The 21739-nt window shown below is 37.8% G+C and overlaps 2 protein-coding genes across 3 annotated transcripts in view; one reads left to right on the forward strand and one right to left on the reverse strand.

Annotated features, from left to right (window-relative positions):
- aga (aspartylglucosaminidase) overlaps positions 1-11698 on the forward strand; it is a 33424-nt gene extending 21726 nt beyond the window's left edge. The window contains exons 7-9 of one of the 2 annotated variants that reach the window (XM_061726182.1): positions 1553-1660; positions 6101-6234; positions 10970-11698. In XM_061726182.1, coding sequence (XP_061582166.1) covers positions 1553-1660; positions 6101-6234; positions 10970-11070 — 343 coding nt within the window. In that variant the 3' untranslated portion in view covers positions 11071-11698. The remainder of the gene's footprint in view (positions 1-1552; positions 1661-6100; positions 6235-10969) is intronic. The other variant, XM_061726183.1, reaches the window with a different exon arrangement.
- A 1838-nt stretch (positions 11699-13536) lies between these two features.
- The window catches only part of neil3 (nei-like DNA glycosylase 3), a 35857-nt gene continuing 27654 nt past the window's right edge, over positions 13537-21739 (reverse strand). The window contains exons 7-10 of the mRNA XM_061726184.1: positions 19987-20147; positions 15468-15885; positions 14958-15132; positions 13537-13899 (exon numbers count right to left, since the gene is read on the reverse strand). Coding sequence (XP_061582168.1) covers positions 13717-13899; positions 14958-15132; positions 15468-15885; positions 19987-20147 — 937 coding nt within the window. The 3' untranslated portion in view covers positions 13537-13716. The remainder of the gene's footprint in view (positions 13900-14957; positions 15133-15467; positions 15886-19986; positions 20148-21739) is intronic.

A 21739-nucleotide genomic window follows, 5' to 3' on the forward strand; every position in this document is an offset into this window, starting at 1 on the left:
ACAAATTGAGGTTTACATGGAAAACACGTTTGTTCGGCTTTATCCAATTCCTAACTTTGAAAAGCTCACAATTTTTAAGTTTCCTGCCATCTGTTCTTTTAATTATTTCCAGGTCCTCCAAGCTATTTATTAAATAAATGGTCTCTGCTCTTGACCACCGTTTACTGCGTGCTGCCATCTTGAAACTTTGTTTGGAAACCAAGCCCAGCGCGGAATATAAGCGTCATGGAGACAGACGGGCGAGGGAATGAGCAGCGCAGAAAGACTGGAATTAATTTAAAGCGGAATGAGTGTTTACATGATCGCGGAATTACTCTATTCGGATTTAAAATCAGAATAAACCAGCCACTTACTTCGGAATTAAGTTTAATTCGGAATGAGGTGTTTACATGATAATTTTTACTCATTTTAAATCGGATTTAATTTTAATTCTGAAGAGGAATTAAACTTCCCATGTAAACGCACTCACACAGTCTTGCTCCTTCCACTTCGGAGCCAGAAGGAAAAGCGTGAAGGGCTGAGTGAAGCGCCGGTGTCGGGTTTGCCGCCTCCGGCCTGCAGCTATAACAGCTCGTCCAGAGAGCAGTGAGAGCTGGTTTCTCTGGATACACATCACACTCTCCCAAGTACTTCTCCACATCTTTCTTCACTAATGAATACATTGTTATGAGTATTATATTCCTTTCCTCCTGGCCTTTAAGGTTGCCCACGGAAAATGTAAGATTATTCTACACATGCACCGTAATTGTCGTGACAAATGATCAGAATACTCCCGTGTGAGTGTCTTTTATAGAAAACAAACACTTTTATTTCAGGTAATTGTTCTGAAACAAAAGTCCAGATGTGCTCATGTGTTAAATATGAAAAACTATCATGTAAAGAAAGTGCCGATATCATTTTTGCTTGACTCTAACAAGCTTTACTGAGTTGGGTTTATTTTTAATGATGTTTTCAGCTACAAAGGACTGGATAGCTTTATTTTATATTTTAGACAGGATTTTATTTAGTTAGCATGTTTGTAATGTGGGTTTTATTTATATTCATTCATATTAAAGTTAAATGTTCTGAATTTTTATGAATGTGTGTCTGTATTTGTGTGTCTGTATGTGTGTGTAAATGGATGTGTATATGTATAGGTGTGTGTGTATGTGTTTATGTATGTATTTATGTATATATAAGTGTGTGTGTGTGTGTATATGTGTGTGTGTGTGTGTGTGTATGTATATATATATATAATTGTATTATATACTATATGACAATGTAAGGGGGGGCTGAACTTGATAATCTTTGCTTCCTTCAGCTCCTTCTCAAACTAGCACTTCATCATAATGTGCTATTTTTTATTTTTTTATATTATTATATATACCGTTTGTTTTATGCTTGTGCATGTTTGAGACAAATAAAAATCAAATCAAATCAAATTATTTTTAAATATTGATTCGGAACAAGTCTAGACGCCGAGAAGCTGTTCTATAGTTAATGGAACATTTCTTAAGTGTTGTTTTTCCTGACGTATTGTGTTTATATTGGTGTGTTTTCTCCCGTCCTGCAGCCGCGTTGGAGATTCTCCCATCGCCGGAGCAGGAGCTTATGCAGATAGTTCAGCAGGTGCTGCTGCAGCCACCGGAGATGGAGACATCATGATGCGCTTTCTCCCCAGGTGCTTTTACCTCTCTTATAATGAAAATAAAATGCCTTTTCTGCGTTACCTTTTGTTGGTGGAGGACAGTCTCAATGGCAAGAAAAAAGAAAATTTAATGACAAGAAAATATGAAAGGAAAGTGAAGGTCAAAACTTGCTGTTGCAAGACCGATTCAGCTGTAAACATTTTGATTACTGAACTTTGCAAGGCAAGGCAGGTTTATTTGTATAGCGCATTTCATATACAAGACAAATTCAAAGTACTTTTTCATAAAAACATTTTAAAAAAATGCATTAAAAAGTGAAAAAGAGTTCAAAAGCAGAATTAAAGACTGACAGGGATAAGTTAAAAATAATAGAACAAATTGGATGCGAGATATAAAGGTTGTAGTGAGTTTCGGCAGCACTGATGCATTCTGGGACTTTGTTCCACAGGTGAGTAGTTTAAAAGCTGAAGTTTGGCTCTAACTCTGGGTACAGGAATTAGGCGTTGGTTCATGATGGTTCAGGAGATCACACTGCAAAAACTCAAAATCTTACCAGGAATATTCGTCTTATTTCTAGTTAAAATGTCTCATTTTTAGTCAAAAAATCTCATTACTTATTTGACAATTTTCACCTGTTTCAACTAAAAAATGTTTCCAAGAAAATGTATCTTCTCATTACAAGCAAAAACCTTATTTAAGTGAAAATCTACTTGAAACAGGTGAAAATTGTTGTTTTTTCCAGTGATGAGTCTCGTTTTAAGTGTAATGAGATTTTTTTTTTGACTAAAAATGAGACATTTTAACTAGAAATAAGACAAATATTCTTGTTAAGATTTTGAGTTTTTGCAGAGATGCATTTTTGGGCCTAGAACATTCAGAGATTTATAAACTAACAGCGGGATTTAAAAATCTATTCTGACGGACAGGAAGTCGGTGTAAACTGAAGCTGATTTTGTCTTAATGTGGCTGTTAAAATGCAGGTCTGAGTCCAGAACCACTCCCAGATTTGTAGCTTGGCTATTGGCTTTTAGATTTACTGCTTTAAGCTGAGTGTTGACATTTAATCTTTCTTTCTTGGCTCAACAGACTATGATTTCTGTTTTGTCATCATTTAACTGAAGAAAATTCTGACACAATCCCTCTTTAATTTGATCAATATCAATTTGATTTTATTTTTGATTTTATTTTATTTTGTACATGTAAAAGACAACAATTAAAGAGAAGATAAGAAAACAAAACAAAGCAAACAAAAAAACAACAAAACAAAGATTTTCATACTTTAACACTTAATATCTTAATTTACAGGTGCAAAAAGGAGTAGGAAGAAGTGTAAACTTAATTAATCCTAACACTTATTTATAATAACTAACTATACTATAATTATACTCACACACTTACCTATACATACATACACTTAGTTGAGTATTTCTATATATTTGTACACACATGCCCATATAAATATTTATATAAATATACTTATTTACACCATACTATCTCTATATTAACTCCATCTGCTCTATATCTATATATATCTACTTACACACGTATTCACACACATATACATATATATATTTGATCAATATTTGAATTGGTTTATAGTTTCCTGGTGAGCTGGTTGTATAAATATGTAATTTGCATAGTTATGGGTATACATTTTCATAATTTGAGCGAGTGGAAACATGGATGTTAAACAGAGGCCCAAGAATTGAACCTTGAGGAATTCCCCGTTATTTTTGTTATCTCCGATTTGTAGTTACCTAAAGATACAAAATAGTCCCGGCCTTTTAGAAAGGACTCCAACCAGGTAAGTAATGTGCCAGAAAGTCCCACTCAGTTCTTCATCCGACCTATCAAGATGTTCTGGTCGACGGTCTCGAATGCAGCACTGAAATCCAGTGAGACCAAGACTGAAATGTTTTACACTGTGCGTGTCGGAGTGGATGTCATTACAGACCTTTACTAGAACTGTCTCAGTGCTGTGATAAGGCCGGAAAACCTGACTGGAAAACACCAAAATAGTAATTTAGTGTCAGGAGGTTATACAGCTGTTGAAAAACAGCTTTTTCTGTAATTTTACTAGGAAAGTGTAGGTTTGATACGAGCCTATAGCTGTTCATGAGTTACATTTTAAGGCCCCGTTTACACGTGGCAAAAACGGTGGTGTTTTCATGCGTTTTGGCCGTTCGTTTACACGAAAACGAAGCTCAGTCACCAAAAACGATCAGTTCTGAAAACTCTGTCTTCACGTTTGCTTGTAAACAGAGGGAAACGGACATTTAGGCTTCAGAACGTCACATTATGTGACAGAAACGTCACCAGCGTCATGAGTGCGACCTGTGTTCACAATTTGTTTGGCCACCGTCAATATTTTCTTGTATTTTACCTGTTTTATATTCTAACGTCACACTTAAAAGTAACTCCACTTCTCTGTCACTCCAAACGAAAGACTCTCGTTCATCTTGGAAGTAACTGGAAGTTACACGTGTCATTTGTTGATGTTTTTTTCCAGGATTCTGATTGGCTAGCATGACTTTATGCTTCTCGTTACACTGCCCCCTGTAGGTTTGGCTGCTCATAGCAGCTTAACAGCGTATTTATGCAGGTTCGTGTAAATTATGGTATTTTTCAAAACGTAGAGGGGGAAATATCGGTTTTTGTAAATACCTGGCAATGTGTAAACGTGGCCTAAGACTATTCTTTCATAAAAGTGGCTAAATGACAGTTTGTTTTGGGTACTAAGGACAGATACTTGAAAGCAGAGACTTATATTGTTTGGCTTAAGGCTTTTCTCCCACTAGGGGAGTTTTTACCTGCCATTGTTTATGTAATAATTGCTCGGGGGTCATGTTCTGGGTCTCTGGAAAGCGTCTAGAGACAACATCTGTTGTATTAGATGCTATACAAATAAAATTGAATTGAATTGAATTGAATTATTTACAAAGTGCAACCCTTTTTAAAAAAAGCCTGTTGGCAGAGTATGTCCTGGTTTCTCTCAGTGGACACAGAGGCAGCGCATATCCTGCATCAGGAGCTCTGACTGACTGATTTTCTAAATTTTGATAGTAAAGAAAGAGGCAAACTCATTGCAGGCTTGGTTGGATAGAAGTTCAGGCTCCGCTGCCTCGGGGGGATTTGTTCGCCTGTCAACAGGAGTGAATAAAGTGTGTGAGTTATTGTTTTTGGCAATGATATTTTGGCAATGATATCTGAAAAATATACAAATAATGAATGTACCAGAGTATATTCACATTCACATCCAATGTATACTGTAGTTCCTATGTACCCAAACGGCTCAATACTAGTCAAATGCACCTTTTAAACATGCTGACTGCATCCAAACTCTAACAGGATTTTATTTCTTAGTCATCTTGTGGAAACTGGGACTGCTATCCTTTTTTTTTTTCTTTTTTTTTTAAATTCTTTGACAGCAAAAATACATATTGACATTTGTGAAGTCTGTAGATTTTAAACAGCCGGCTTCTAATGTGCGCTTTGATCTCCAAGTGCATAAATAGTGTTATTAAGAGAGGAGGCTCGACTGTGTTGCCCCAAAACTGTCATCCCAACGCTCCACCCAGGAAGCAGGATTTCACTGAAGGAGCTGGAGTTTTTTTCTAACCCTCCACTCCGCAAGCTTTATTTATCTGGGCTCATTCAGGGAGCACATCATTCTGTTCTCACACACACACACACACACACACACACACACACACACACACACACACACACACACACACACACACACACACACACACACACACACACACACACACACACACACACACACACACACACACACACACACACACACACACACACACACACACAGGGTCGCCTGTGTCAGTTGTAGTTTTTTGACTCCTCTCCTCGATCTACTGCAGGTTCTTTTTTTTCTGTTGTTTAAAAACACTCTTGATATATTTTTGAATGGGGATTTATGTTTCCGTTTAATGATATATTAATATGTAAAGTATATTCTCAAAAGTCAAAAGGGACTATTAAGAGATGACTTACTGAGTCTTAACACGGTTTATCTCTGGTCAGAAGTATTCGCCGGGGAAAAAGGTTCACGTCCTTTTTTTCAAAAGCCCTTTCTTACAGAGGAGACTTTTTACAGCCGATTTCAAGTGTTCCTTATTTTTTGATGGGACTGACCTTGGGTCGGTGTAGTTAATGAACTCCAGTGGTGTCTGTGTAGTTCAAGTCGTTTAAAAGTAATGATAAATTACACTAACCCTCCCCCTTTCCCTTTATGGAAATGTTAAAAGCAGTGTTATCTTCTCTGAATGACATGGAGTGAAACTGAGTGTTTCAAAATTGCATTTCTCCAGTGCGTTCTGACATTACATCTTTGACATCACAGTCGGACAGCGTTCTAATTTTGAGGGCACGGCCGTCTCGACCCCGGTTGGTGGCCCTGACGGCACATACTTGTTAGTTTGCCTTATATCTTCATGTCATCCTGCCAACAGCTACTTGGCCGTGGAGCTGATGAGAGCCGGGACGGATCCCTCAGACGCCTGCAAGTCGGCCATTTCCAGAATCAAGAGGCATTACCCAGAGTTCTTCGGGGCCATCATCTGCGCTAACACAACAGGCCATTATGGTGAGAGTCACGTCCAGCGCTCTTTCTAGGAATACTGACATGTTTCCACAGGGATGTAAAAAAAAAAAAGAAAAGCAAATTAAAGCTGCAAGCAGCGATGAACGGGCCCTCGCACCCTTGTGCACGTTCAGGCTGCAGTGGAAGCGCTTGTATGACTTGCATGTAGATTCTTCAGGCCTGGACATTTAGCGGATGGCACCAGCCATAACTCTCTATATCAAACCATTCAAAAGTTATGACAGAAAGTAAGAACTATCAGATATCGACCAATCAGATGAAGGGCGGGGTTAATTTGCACTACTTATGTTCAAGGATTCAAAACCGAGTCCGATGACACCACCCACGACTCTTTATGTCAACATTCAAAATTAGAGTTGTATTCATAAGACTTTGCACTCACAGCTTTTAGATTCATACTCGCATAAAAACAATCCTAACCCTAATAATTTATCAGATTCGTGTGTGACAGCAGAATTTTGGGTACAACTTTTTTTATTTACATACAAATGTTTATCATTACGAATAGTTCTAACATGGACACATCTTTTTGAAAGCTATCTTACTCCATAACTGTTTCCCTCCCCAGAACAGTGACATGCGTGAAAGTTAAAGTACTGCTAAATCTAAGCAGGCCTCAGATGGGATGCAGTGGGCTCGGTGTTTGTTTTGTTTTTGTTTAAAATTCTTTATTCAGTCACATCACATTAAGTATTATCAACACAAACATTATCGACAAAATAGTGACTAAAAAGGCAGAAGCAGAAGCATAGTGCTTATATTATTCCCTGTCCTGCAGACCAAAATAAGCTATCCAGAATTCTTTCAATATAAAAAACAAACAAATTTACACTAAAAAAGAAACAACAACCACTGACAAACAAACAAACAAAACTAAATTAAACCAAACCAGAAAAAGAATCAGAAAAAAAGAAACCAATAAGGTTACCAGCATTTAAATGTATTGTAATAAATACATTTTCAAATAGCAGAAAATAGAAATAAAGCTACCCATCATTGAAACAAAAAAAACAACAAACAATAGCAAAACTAAACCAGAAAAGGAGGACCAATAAGGTTTACAAATATAGTAGTAAAGACATTTAAAAAAAATAAATAAATATCAGAGAAAAACAGTGTGTCCTGCCCTGGATGTAGTTCAGTTCTCTATGAGAGAACTGTCCGTGCACGCTGTCCGTGCACGCTGTCCGTGCACGCTGTCCGTGCACGCTGTCCGTGCACGCTGTCCGTGCACGCTGTCCGTGCACGCTGTCCGTGCACGCTGTCCGTGCACGCTGTCCGTGCACGCTGTCCGTGCACGCTGTCCGTGCACGCTGTCCGTGCACGCTGTCCGTGCACGCTGTCCGTGCACGCTGTCCGTGCGTTGAAGTTAAAACAAAAAGGAAGTCCGGCTTGGGTGCAGCGCGCTGTGACGACACCTTGACGTATCCAATTAGAGATCCAATTAGAGATTGGTGATGGCCCACTTCTTCCTGAGCTGTACAATATGAGCTTTAGTGAGATATAAAGCACAAAGAAATCTCCACTAACTTCTCGAGTGGTAGAAACAGGATTTCTTTTTCCTCAACTTCCACGGTAAAATGTTCTTTTGAAGTGATCATCAACCCCAGCAACTTTAAATTGTGCAGTTATGCAAGCCCCATTGGAAGCTGTCAGATTTTCCCCCCAACTTTCCCTGAAGTAACACCTGAAAACGGTGTGTTTGCAGCTGCAGCTTCTAGAGCAGCGGCCTGCAACCCAAAATGTTGAAAGAGCCATATTGGACCAAAAACACAAAAAACAAATATGTCTGGAGCTGCAAAAAATGAAAAGTCTTGTATATAAGCCTTAGAATGAAGACAACGCATGCTGCATGTATCTATGTTAGTTATAACTGGGGGAAGATTTTTTTTTTTCATTATGCACTTCGAGAAAAAAGTTGAAATAGTCGAGAAAAAGTCAAAATGTCGAGAAAAAAGTTGAAATTTCGAGATTAATATTGAAGTATAATTTAGAGAAAAAAGTCGAAATGTCGAGAAAAAAAGTCAAAGTGTCGAGAAAAAAAGTCAAAATGTCGAGGAAAAAAAGTCAAAATGTCGAGAAAAAAAGTCGAAATGTCGAGAAAAAAGTCGAAATGTCGACATGGTAACGCTTTTGACTGAGAAAAGTAATGCGCGTCGTCGCAGGATGGAGACGCACATTTTGATGTATAACACACCTGGGTGCACGTTACGGTTCGGGCCGTATTAACTGCAGAAGGATTGGCATAAATTGCGCCAAAATTACACGATTAATTCAAAATGGCCAACTTCCTGTTCGGTTTCGGCCATGGCGCCAAGAGACTTTTCTTTAAGTTGTGACATGATACAGGTGTGTACCGATTTCCGTGCATGTACGTCAAACCGTATCGTGGGGCTTGAAGCACAAAGTTTTCTAGGGGGCGCTGTTGAGCCATTTTGCCACGCCCATTAATGCAAACCATTAAATATCAAATTTTTTTGCGTGCAAAATTTGGTGACTTTTGGGGCACGTTTAGGGGGGCAAAAAGGCCCTCATTTCGTCAGAAGGATAAAGAATAAAGAAAGAATAAAAACTCCTACAGATACAATAGGGCCTTCGCACTGTAAGTGCTCGGGCCCTAAAAAAGGAAAAAAAGAAGAAAAAAAGGAAAAAAAAGGTCAAACCTTTTTTAAAAAGCTCCAGGAGCCACTAGGGCGGCGCTAAAGAGCCGCATGCGGCTCTAGAGTCGCGGGTTGCCGAGCCGTGGTCTAGACGAACCTGAGACTCTCCTAACTCTGTTTGAGGATAAAATCTCCCCACACAGCCTGAGAGCTGCGACTCGTCTCCACCGCATCAGCACGTCTGAACATCTTTCTTTCCTGTGACACGAAGAAAGACACGGCTCGTATCCGACTCTACAACTTGATAAAAAAAAAACACTTCCTGTAAAGCTTTTTGATTTGCACCAATACGTTTCCCCTACCTGGGCGCACTGCGCCCCGCCTGAAACATCATGAAGAAAGTCGTAATATTACAAGAATAAAGTCGTAATATTGCGAGAATAAAGTCGTAATATTGCGAGAATAAAGTCGTAATATTACGAGAATAAAGTCGTAATATTGGGAGAATAAAGACGTAATATTACGAGAATAAAGTTGTATTTTCTGTGAAAACTAACAGGAAGAGCACATCCGTCTTTTGTGGAAGAGGAGCTGTCTGGTATAGTATAGTATAGTATAGTATACTATAGTACAGTAGTGGTGACTGCAAGGCTAGCGGTGGTTCCATCTGCTTTCATTCAAAGAGGTTTTGTTGTTTCTTAGGAAACAATGAGGATGATCAGAAAGATTTTCCTTTTCCACAAAAGACGCAATTTCTTCCAAGTCTGTGTTGTTCCTTCTTCGAAATAGACGCAGTCGTTTGCACAATCGTTTTAAAGTCCTTATACTGATAATAATTCGATGCTGATGTGCCAAAAGATTAAGTTACTTAATCTTTTGGCACATCAGCATCGAATAAGGAAAAACTTAATTTAAAAGGAGCCGTCTGTAAGAAATGGCCAAAACTGGTACTGCAGTCACTTTCAAAATATTGTTGAGCGGCGTGTACCCTCCCCCTCCTCCCCCCGACCAGAGGTTGCCAGGTAGGCTGCAGAATGCAGCAGGAACGTAGGCTGCCATGGCTGCGATAATTAGAGCCGAGCTGGCAACCCGGATGCCGAAACAATACTGACTTGGTGATTGGGAGATAGGTGGAGGGTGGAGCTTCAGGCCAAAACAAAAAATGACAACATAAACATCAGTTGAGGGCTGCAACTCCTCTTTTTAAACTGGAATATCCTGGCTTGAGTGCTGTTGTCAGTGACATAAGTATTTGAAATGAACATGATTTTTAAATCGGGGTCATTTTATGATTCGTTTTATTATTGCTCTTACATACAGCTCCTTTAAGTATTTCCTTATTTGTGAAATCGATGCCAAAATATAACTTCACAAGATGCTCAATATTCCTCATTTTAACACAGGGAGAAGATGCTCTTCCTGTTAGAGTTCTCCTAAATTACGACATTATTCTCGTAATTTTACGACTATTCTCGCAATATTACGACTTTTTTTCTCATATTATTATGACAATTTTTTTTTGTCTTAGTTTGGCCCTAATACTCCGTCGTATAAAATGGATTTACTTTAATAATAAACAAAAATTTCCTTCAAACATGTTAGGAAAACTGGAAATGCAGTTCCTTCTTCATGGAAGCGGATTATTCACATTTACTATTGGCCCAAACATTCAACCGAACCACAACCTCACTAAACGTATTAAATCATGAAGTTTGTCATCCTCTCCTCAGCTCCAACGCTCATTTCCACCCAAGAATCTTTGTTCTCATGGCAACAGTGACAAATTAAGCACTTCCGTCGACTTTCCTCCTTTGCAGAGCTAATGGCTTTTTCACCTTCGAAATAACATATTTTTGCTCGATGTCTTACCTTTAGTGAAAAGGTATCCAGTGTTTTTCTTGTACACATAACCTCCTACTTGGCACAGCATGAAGTTAAATCAGAATGCAAATGAGACAGGAGGATTAAGAGATTTGAAGGGCAGTTGAAGGAATTATCAAGATAGAATATGCAGATAAAAGGTGTTATTGTAAGTTATTTATCAGGCCTCATTTCTGATCAGAATAAAGAACTATTTTTCTAACACAGTCTTTTTGTTTTTGCTCTTATCTTCTCAGGTGCAGCGTGTAACAAAGCCGCGGGTCTCTCACAGTTCCACTACATGGTGTCCAGCTCGGAGTCCGTCACGCCCGTCCTGACGGCTGTGGACTGCTTTTAAGTGAACTGTAAAAATCTGTCGGGTTCTGTGGATTTTACTTGTCTTTCTGCATTTTTTTTTTTTACAGATTTTTTAAAATAATGGTTTAAATTCTCCAAATCCATACTCCAAATCTCACATTATCAAAAGCTGTTTCTCTAGATTTTTAAAAGACATTTTTCATCTCATTTAATTCACATTTAAAAAAGGTCACAAGTTTTCTTTGTTGATTTTTTTTGTTGTTTTTCTTCTTTTTGTTTTTTCTCCGTCAAGTTTTTAGGGTTTTTTTTGTTGATGATCTGTAACTATGTAGTCTAACTTTTTTTGTTTTTTGTTTATAGTTTTCGTCGTGTTTTTTTTTTTTTTTTTAAATTACTGTTTTACTTCCTAAATTGAGGGGAGGTCCGCTGTAATAAGCCTGTTGGCATTTTGACCTCTCCTGTCACATTTGTTTTACTATTTTGATTGTAAGTGTTACTTTTATTGTGTGCAAACTAATAAAATAAAAATAAAATAAAAAATAAATGAATTTAATTTGAAACAAATCTGTTAAATTCTAGTTGGTGCCGGTTTTATCTGTGTAGGTGTTGTTTCCAACAGCCACCTGCCTGGCGCCCCCTGCTGGTAGAAACGTGTGGCTACGACGCAAAACTACGGAAGAATATCAGAGCCAGGCAGGAAAAAAATAAAAATAATATTTTAGAGGAAGATTTTTTTTTGTTCATTATGCACTTTGAGAAAAAAGTCGAAATATCGAGAACAAAATCGAAATGTCGAGATTGTCGAGATTCATGTCGAAGTTGAAGTTCAATTTCGAGAAAAAAGTTGAAATGTCGAGAAAAAAGTCAAAATGTCAAGACTAATGTTGAAGTTCAATTTCGAGAAAAAAGTCGAAATGTCGAGAAAAAAGGCGAAATTTCAACTTTATTCTTGAAATTGTATTTCAACATTAATCTCGACATTTCGACTTTTTTCCCGAAGTACACAATAAAAAAAATCTTCCCCTCTCAAATATCTTTTCTCCTGCACGGCCCTAATACTCTTCCGTACAAATCCTCATTAGTCAAATCTTCAGAAATGTTGAAATTTTGTATTTATTCTACACATTTTTACAGGATTGGAAAACAGAATGTTATGTTTGTCCTTCGAAAGAAACCATATTAAAACAAAAAATATATTTCCCTCCCCCATCTATTTCCATTTTCAAACATTTTTGAAAAAGCTCCAGGGAGCCACTAGGGCGGCGCTAAAGAGCCGCGGGTTGCCGACCCCTGGTGTAGATTCTTTGTTGAATTTAACTATTTCTTACTGTGAGAATTATTAAAAATGAAATCAAAGTCCAGATTTGAGATGATAGAAAATACACTCATTAAGATACTTTATTAGACACAAAGTGAGTCATGATTGTATCATACACTTGAATGTACAAATATATATATATAAACAATGATCATTATACAGTATATGTGTGAATGAAATCTGTCCGACTCTTTCCAGATATTTCCCAGTGAAATCTCGCTAGTTTGGACCTTCCACTATATAAATATATCTCTTTGAAAAGTCCGGACTGCAGTCGTCACATTAGCAGACAGAACCTGCACAGCAGCGGGGAGATAATTTGACAGGATCAGCTGCTCAGAGGGAAGTGACGGATTGGGTTAATAAATAAATAACAGCAGTCTAAACTTTCCTTCCACATGGTTTTTTACCTACGATGATTAGCTGCGGCAACACAGCCATTTATTTTTCGTTGTCGCAGCCGAATGAAAAGGGGGCAAACTGAAAGTGTTTGAGCCGCGCTGAAGTCTGCTGTCAGCTCCGTTATCAATACTTTCCAGTTCAGCAAATTGCCGTCTTAACACAAAGTTGTGTTTGTCTAATGGTGAAATGAGATGGTATTTGAGAAAAAACTAACTCTAGAAGTTTTTGTGTGTGACAGTTGAGACAGTTTGAAGACAGGTGAAGTGAAAGATTTTCAAAGTTGAAAACAACTACACTAATTACTTTGCTGCATTTAATAACAACGATTAACCAGTGATATTTCCATCTGCCTCCATACATCTTGCTGTTTTACACAATTACTACATGCTTGTATGAACTGTCTTGGTATTTATCAGGAAATCGCAGCACTATAAAACCTATTTGACAGTCCAACCTCCCACACTGCAAAAACTCAAAATCTTACCAGGAATATTTGTCTTATTTCTAGTTAAAATTTCTCATTTTTAGTCAGAAAATCTCATTACACTTAAAACAAGAGTCATTACCAGAAAAATAACTTGTGGGACAAGATTTATCTTCTCATTACAAGCAAAATAAATCTTGTTCCACTGGCAGATTTTTCTACTTATTTTAAGTGAAAATCTACTTGAAACAGGTGAAAATGTTAGTTTTTTCCAGTGATGAGTCTTGTTTTAAGTGTAATGAGATTTTTTTTTACAAAAAATTTGACATTTTAACTAGAAATAAGACAAATATTCTTGTTAAGATTTTGAGTTTTTGCAGTGCAAAACTAGCAAATATGAGTCCATCCCCAGAACCCTCTTAATACCATCCCAGGTTTGCATGAATGAAGCTGGGAGGAGCATTAACATGAATATCTGAATAAACACATAGAGAACTGCAGATTTCATTTTGAAGTAATGTGCGGTAAAAGCGGCGGACGCGTTAGCAGCCGGGGAGGATGGAAACCCCAGGTCCGTTCTCCGTCCACTGGAAGAAGTCACACTGTTTACCCTTCTGGAAGCTGCAGGTGTAGAAGTTGCGGCCGTTGTTTGGTCCCAGCTTCAGAACCGTCCTCATTAAACAGCGTTTCCCATGGTGACAAAAAGGGAAGTGCATATCTGCCCACTGAGAGAGCGAGAGAGAGAGAAGTTAAGCCAGCTAGAACGAAACTAAACACAATACTGATTTATAGTTATATGTAGATGTGTCGATATATAGATTTATAGTAATTTTTATGTATATAATTGGAGGTAAATATATAAACCAGTGTGTATATATAGCATATCTACTCCTATATAGTTATTCAAGTATATTGTTATACCATTGCTGTCTATTGTTCTCTATTATATTGTAGTATTATAGTAAAGTAATGAATGTAATACTATGCATTATAATTACTTCTATTAGTACATACATACATAGTAGCACAACTAAATGCTGGACGTTTGTTTTGTTTTCTTTTGTTTGCCTTGATTTGTTTGATTTTGACTATATTTATATATACAGTCAGTCCGGAAAGTATCCAGAACGCTTCACTTTTCCCACATTCTTTTATGTTACAGCCATATTGATAATAGGAATAAATTCTTTTTTTTTTCTCAGAATTCTACACAAAATACCCCATAATGACAACATGAAAGAAGTTTTGTTATGATTTTATATACACATCTACTGTACTTGCCCGAACAACTTTAAAGCAGATGTGTTTCTGTTGTTGGAATTAAGTTATGGAATTCATTACATGATGATTTAAAGGGCTGTATAAACATATTTCAGTTAAAAAAAAAATGTAAAGAGAAAAAAATAGCAATGTATCGATGAAATAGTTAAGATTTATAATATTTGCGTATGGAGACAGACAATCTATCTTTGATTTTTTTTGTTTTCCTTTCTTTGTGATGTTAACAGAGTAATTGTAATTGTGCAGACCATCTGTTATTATTGTTCAATTTTGTTTTGAGGGAAGGGGCAGGTATAATAAGATTTTCTTCTTCCTGCTCCTTTCTGGTTATGGAATATGCTTTAGTTGATGACTGTGTTGTTATTTTACTTGTTTGTTTTTTCTGTTTGCATATTTCCATGATCGGATAAATAAAAAATGAAATGTTTGAAATAAAATCTTCAAAAACAAAAAAAAACAAAAAAAAACTATGCCATAAAAATGAGTCTCTTTCCAAAGTCACCTCAAAAAAGTTGCACTTGGTTTCCCTGGGCAGGGAGCAGGAGTAGAACTGCCGTCCTTTATTCCCCCCGTCCTTGTGGACGACTCTGAGGACGGCTGGACGATTATGGGATGGACAACGGGGGCCGCTGGGACTGGAAGTAACGGAGGCCGTGGGAGTTCTGGCCTCTATTTTACTGTAGAAGTCAACAAACAGTATTATTAGGTTGAAATATTTGGCAAATAAAAACACAGGAATACCTGTCACATCAACACTTAAATAACAAGCAAACAAGCAAGCCATTTTCAGCCTAGTGTAATGATGTTGGTGGGCAATAATTGTATATAGCTGTATTGAACCACGGCTATTTATCAGCTGGGTTTTCTTTTTTTTATTTTTTAACGGTACATGAAAATTCCACAGCAGTCAGAGGCTTTTTTTTTTTTAACAACACTCATCTTCCTGAAGTTGCAAAAAACTTCTCTTATTATAAACTTCTTCATGAATAGCCAAAGTGAGAGATTCACTCACCCTGAGTTCGGGGCTCCATTCTGAGCATTGTTACTGGGAAAGGGGCCGTGATCAATTCTCATTTTCTTGGATGGGTGACTGTAGGAGGCCAGCGATTCCCCGCTGGAGAGCTCGCCACTTTGCTCCTGCCAGCCACCAGAGGCATAATTGGGGCTTGTTGTCCCTTGGCAGGGGCTGTTTTTATACAAACCTCGTTCCGACGCCGAGGAATTCAAATGACCGGCGGACGACGGGCCGAGTGGGGAGTTTACGGGCTTCGGCTTCTTGCTCGTGTCGGAGAAAACAAGGGTGGAAGTCCCGAACGCAGACCTCCAGTTGATTTTGAGCTCCTCTTGCGGTTTCTTGAAGGCGATGCAGGGGTATTTAATTAAATCGGCAGTGAAGGGCGATGCTTCAGTGCTAATGTTGTCTTTGTTGACTGTGGGGATGAAGCCAGAGAGAGAAGCTCAGTTTATGTTCAGCAGCTGCAGCTCATTCTGATGCACCGGCTGATCTCACTAAAATGCAACTTGTTCTCGGGTTTAAGCAGTTAACTCACAATGAATTTGGTCAATAAGTGGAATATACCACAGGGGTCAAATTAAATCTCACACAGCATGCTGTAAGAATAATTAAAAAAAAAAAGTTAAAATAAAAAAATCTGAAATGAAACCACACGTGAAAAGGGCTTCAAAATAAGGAGCTCCTTGTTGTTAACAGACTATCAGGGCAGATGGAGGGATTTGCTCTTATTAATTATGTATGTATATGTGTGTGTATATATATATATATATATATATATATATATATATATATATATATATATATATATATATATATATATATATATATATATATCTTTTATGGTCAGCATTTTTGTAATTTGCTTTATCTTCAAGTAATGGCTCACGTCACTCCACAAGTACAGTTTAAAAGTGCAATAACCTTCTGTCTAAATGCATCACTGGTATTTTTTGTCTCTTTGCATAATAATATGTATATATTATTCGTTTTTTTGGGTTTAGTACTTCTTTTGCACATTGCTCTTTTTTTATATTGCTCTTTTTAATTACTTAGCTATTTATTGGTTATTTTTTTAGGATATACTTTTTTTTTTAATACATTTTTGTACTTTTGTGTATATTTTGTATATTGTCGAGCGTGTGTATGTTTGCTGCCGCACAAGTGAATTTCCCCTCTGGGGGATCAATAAAGTTTATTCTATTCTATTTATGTTGGAGCAAAACAGATGTCAAAACATGTATGGCAACATTTTAGATGCATTAGATAATAACCTAAACAAAACGGAGAACTATATTTTCCTTTACTGTAGGGTTAAATCGTTTTTCACAGACTCCCTCATCTGAAATCAGAGCCTGGTACTGCAGCAGTAATAGTGGGTTTGCTAGAGCCGACCCCAAACACACACGTTTTAAACAAGCTTACAGTGGATTTCCTTCTAAGAGACAACCATGACACACCGACAGCCAGTGAACATCATGGCCAGACATCCTCCCTGGACGCCCGGCGCTTTCAACACTTGGATTGCCTGCTTTAATTACTGGGAATTAATGAAAAAGAGCTAATGTTGTCAAGACCGAAGCGGAAACATGGCACCGCAGTTGAAGGGCCGCACAGCAGCACGGAGAACCGGGTTCCTGGTCGGCTGCTTGGGCTCAGCTAATCTTCTCCCACAGCCGTTACATGACTGCAACGATGAACTCACGGAGCTGCAGGCCACATTCCTAAGAGTCATTTTTGTAAGAGCCAGCGCCAGGCTGAGGAAGTTAGAGGGCTGCATAATGTACCTCCACAGAGAAAATGCACCCTGGGAAATCCAGCCACACGTGGAGGTGTGAAAACACTGTCGTTCGGATTTAGATCTGATCATTCAGACGTCCGAGACATTTGTGTTCAGATTCTCTTCCTGGACTGAACATGAAAGCACCTGATAAACCAGTCACCGGATTTTCTGGCCTTTTCTTCCTTTTTCTCCTCCTTTTCTCCAGCTGTTGCCTTTGCCAGTTTAAAATAACATCACACTTGATGTGCATACGCTATATAAAGCATAGGAAGGTTAGGATCCCATTACTGGACATACATTTGGGGAGACATGTTAATGCCAGGTGACACTAGGGCTGCAACGATTCGTCGACACAAAAATCGATAATCAAAATTGTCGACAATTAATTCCATTGTCAACAATTGTCGCCAGACGTGTTTTTCCAACGGAGTGAGGCATCCCACTTCAATACAATCTCTGCCGAGAGTCGCGCATGCACGATAGCATCTCAGCAGAGCGGTGGCGGGTAAAACAAAATGACGGCATCCTGTACAGCAGCTGCACGTAACAAAACTTCAAAAGTTTGGGAGCATTTTAGCCTGGACACGACGAATAAAAAGATTACAAAAGATTGCAAGGTTTGCAAAGCCGACCTTGCTTATCACGGGAGCACGTCAGTAATGCATTTGAAGAGAAAGCACGTCGGAGTGTTGAACAAAAGAGCCTTGGTAAGATATTAATCCTATATTCATTTCATTCGTTAACTTTGTTTATTTCATGTTATTTATTAGTATTATTTGAGCCACTCACAGCTATTCTCGTTGCTAAAACCTTAATCATAATTGATGCGGCGCAAAAGACGAAAAAGCTTGTGTGATGATGACAATGATGGATTTGCATCTAACTTTCGGTCAGGTGCCTATGAACTGTCAATTATCCATCAAGCTCCTCAATGATGATGTTAACATTAAATCAGATAGATTTGTCTGGACATTTCTCTTGCAGGACGGGAGAAGACACTAAATCAATGCATCTCTATTATCGTGCGCCGTGCGGGCATGAATTCTCAGAGTTTTGCAGCTGCGGGCGGGAGGAGGATGAAGAAAACAGTCTAGCAGGGCTCTAGTGCCGTCTTTCTTGTGTTTATTATCATTTGCCACATAATTAAAGCAAACTCATACTAAATTTAAAAAATTACTAATTATACGATTAATCGACTAATCACTTCAATCGTCGGTGACTAGTCGACTATTAAAATAGTCGTTAGTTGCAGCCCTAGGTGACACATGCAGCAAGTTCTGGCCACTTGTGGCAGGATTTCTGAGGAAGCATGTTAGTGCAACATCTGAACGTAGCGAAGCAACTCGCTCAGATTTTGAGCTGAACCAAAGACAGTTCAGGGTTTCTGCCATGATTCCTACATAGGGGGAATCACACTCCCAACACCATTTTATTTGTACACTATAGCTTTTATTTTAACTCACTTCACACTTGGAAGATGACTATTTATTGAAGTATTTGATATCTGTAGTTAAAGGTCTGTGATTTCACATCTAAGCAGTCTGGTTCCACTAAAACAGACCAGCTGAGTTTAATAAAGCTGCTCTGAGAATCACTGGTAAAAACACGGCGTCTCAGAGCAAAAAGGACATCTCCTTTTAGGATTTTGAAACAAAAAAATGTTCATACTTAGCAATTATTTAACTATTTGCATTTGACTGGGTGGTTACACCATTCTGTTATGTAAAAAATCCCAGAATACACATTCATTTTTCTTTACTTCGACTTTAACTGGGGCCTGGTACTAACTCTAACCCCCCATGTCCTCAAAGACGATCTAATGTGCCCTTGAGAAAATCCATTAACTCCCGGCTGCTTTAATGGAAACTCACTGCAGGGGAATATGAAATATATACACTACATATGTAAAACAATGTGTTGCTGAGAAGTTTGTTAATCCTTAAAGATTCCTCAAGGATCTAAAACTATCTGTATTTTCTGTCTGCTTGAAATGCAAGGGGGGGGTTTCAATATTGTACTTCTTGAATAGTAAGAACTTGTATTGGCTTTCATGTAAACAGCTGACGGCAACGTTGTAAAAACCCTGATAATTACAAGCAAAGTCACTGTGAGGACTATCCAACCCTCGTTGGATATGGGAATGTTTTATTGTCTTATAAGACTGGCCCCAACGGGGATTTGTTGCGCCAGTCTTTAATAAAAAACGAAGAACTCAAAGATTACTGCAGTCGGTACTGTGGTCAAAATGTCGTAGAGTGAAGCTTGTGCAGCTTTTTGCTTTGATTCGGGGGGAGAAAAAAAGCTTGATTTATTAGAAATTTTGTAGTGTTATCTCATAAAAAGAATATAAATACAAAGTCAGCCTTTCAACTTTAGTTTGGCTGCTGCAACTGAGACCCAGAGAGAGGACATGTCTTTCAAACAAAAGTTCACTTCTGCTGTTATCCTTTTTCAAGGCAGAGAAAAATGACCGGCTGTCAGAAAATGGTCATTATTTGTGCTGCAACATACGAACACTCTTGATCACAGACGAGTCAGCCCACTCGACTCCAGTGTCATTTCATGTTTGCCATCCTGCTCAAAAACCACTGAAGCATTGATATCAAATTGTTATCATTCAGCAACACGGCCAAAAAAAAAAAAAAAGCAGTTACTATTATTTTATCTCTTGTTAACAAAGATGTTCTGTCACCCCATTAAAGAGTGTGACTTGAAAAGACGGAGCGTTTCCCTCACCCTCAGGTCTTGGAGTGAGGCAGGCGTCGCAGGCGTCGGCTGCAGGCGGGTTGATGAGCGTGCAGAGCTGACAAGCCCAGTCCTCGTCCTCCTTAGACGCATCATCGCCGCTTCTCTCATTATAAACCCAACCGATCAGGCTGTTTCTAAGTGGGAGCTTACTAGATGAAAGGACACAGAGCAACAGAGATGATCCTTATGAACCCCTTTTTGCTAGAACAGTTTAATATTGGATGTAAAATGTGAAAAATAAGCACCAAAAAAAAAAAAAAGAATCAATGTGTAACAACAGATGTGGGGTGATTTTTTTTTTGTTCTTCTTTTAAAACACAGTCACCTCTTAAGTTTACAAGCAACTAGGCTACATGTTGCATCTTCCAATGAAGTTAGAAAAAAATGTAATTCCCAAAGTATGGAACAATCCAGAGCAGGGCTGGGGATCGATTCAAATGTCAAGAATCGATTCAATTCCGATTCTTAAGATTCAGAATCTATTATCAAGATTTGATTCGATCCCATTTGATCCGATATCGATTTAAGTTAGTGTTATTAAAACTGTTTTCTCAGCTGTTGCATGAATAATATGACTGTAGTTCTGCAACATTTTAATACTAGTATTATATTGCAATTCAACAGCAAGTATTGGCAGCTAATGATGCTGTAAGGACCAATCACCTCCCAGAATGCTTTGCAGAAACATCGTGGGGCAGAATTACCAAACAGATCCAGGGCAGCAAACAGAGACGCATGAAATCGGTTACATTTTTTAACACATTCCATTTTAATTTTTTCCATTTTTGGTCTATTTTGGTTTTACATATTTGAGAATTTGGTTTTGAGCATTTTATGCAAATTTTACCCCAAGACAGTATATAAAGTAATGAAATATATACAATTTATGCAATTATTATTGAAAACTAATGTTTTCATACCTTTAAACATATTTAAAGGCAAAAACATGGCACCAGTTATTCTTGTGTCCAACAAAACATTCCTTTTTTGGGCATAAACTAAATAAAATACCAAAAGTTGTCATGTAATGATGAAAAAAAAAAAATCGATCTTTAGACATATGAATCGATTTTTAGGAATTAATATGAGAATCGATTTAGAATTGGAAAAACTATTTTTTCAACACAGGCCTAATCCAGAGTTATTATTCCTTCTATTAAAAACTGAAATGTACTCCATGGATGTTAGATTACACTGCATTTGTGTGCAATATACTTATAATTCGAATACCAGCATTATAAATACATATAAATGTTAATAAAAAAGAATAAAAGATCTCCAAGAATTATTGTCTATGCACTAACCAATTACAATTAATAAAAAAAAAACTAAAAACAACAGATTCAAAACTCCTTGTTGCTCTGAAAGCTACAGTAGCAAACAAAGCCATGTAATATCACCTTGCAATTCCTGCTAGCTATGTATCATTATCTATTATCTAAGACACTAATATGGCCTTATTTATGCTGGAAAGGTCACTGCAATTCAATTCAATTGCATTAGTATAGCGTCTAATACAACAGATGTTGTCTCTAGACGCTTTCCAGAGACCCAGAGCATGACCCCCGAGCAATTATTACATACACTGCATGTACACTGCATGTAGCTGCAGTTTGCTTTTGAACAAAAGAAAACATGAAATATTCCCTCAAAATGAGGCAGAAAGGCACAGCAATGATGGACAAACATCCTGAATTCATCGTCTTTGATGACCGTCAGTTAATGAAAATGCTGGATTTTA

This window comes from Cololabis saira, chromosome 7, assembly GCF_033807715.1.
Source record: "Cololabis saira isolate AMF1-May2022 chromosome 7, fColSai1.1, whole genome shotgun sequence".
Classification (NCBI taxonomy): Eukaryota; Metazoa; Chordata; class Actinopteri; order Beloniformes; family Belonidae; genus Cololabis; species Cololabis saira.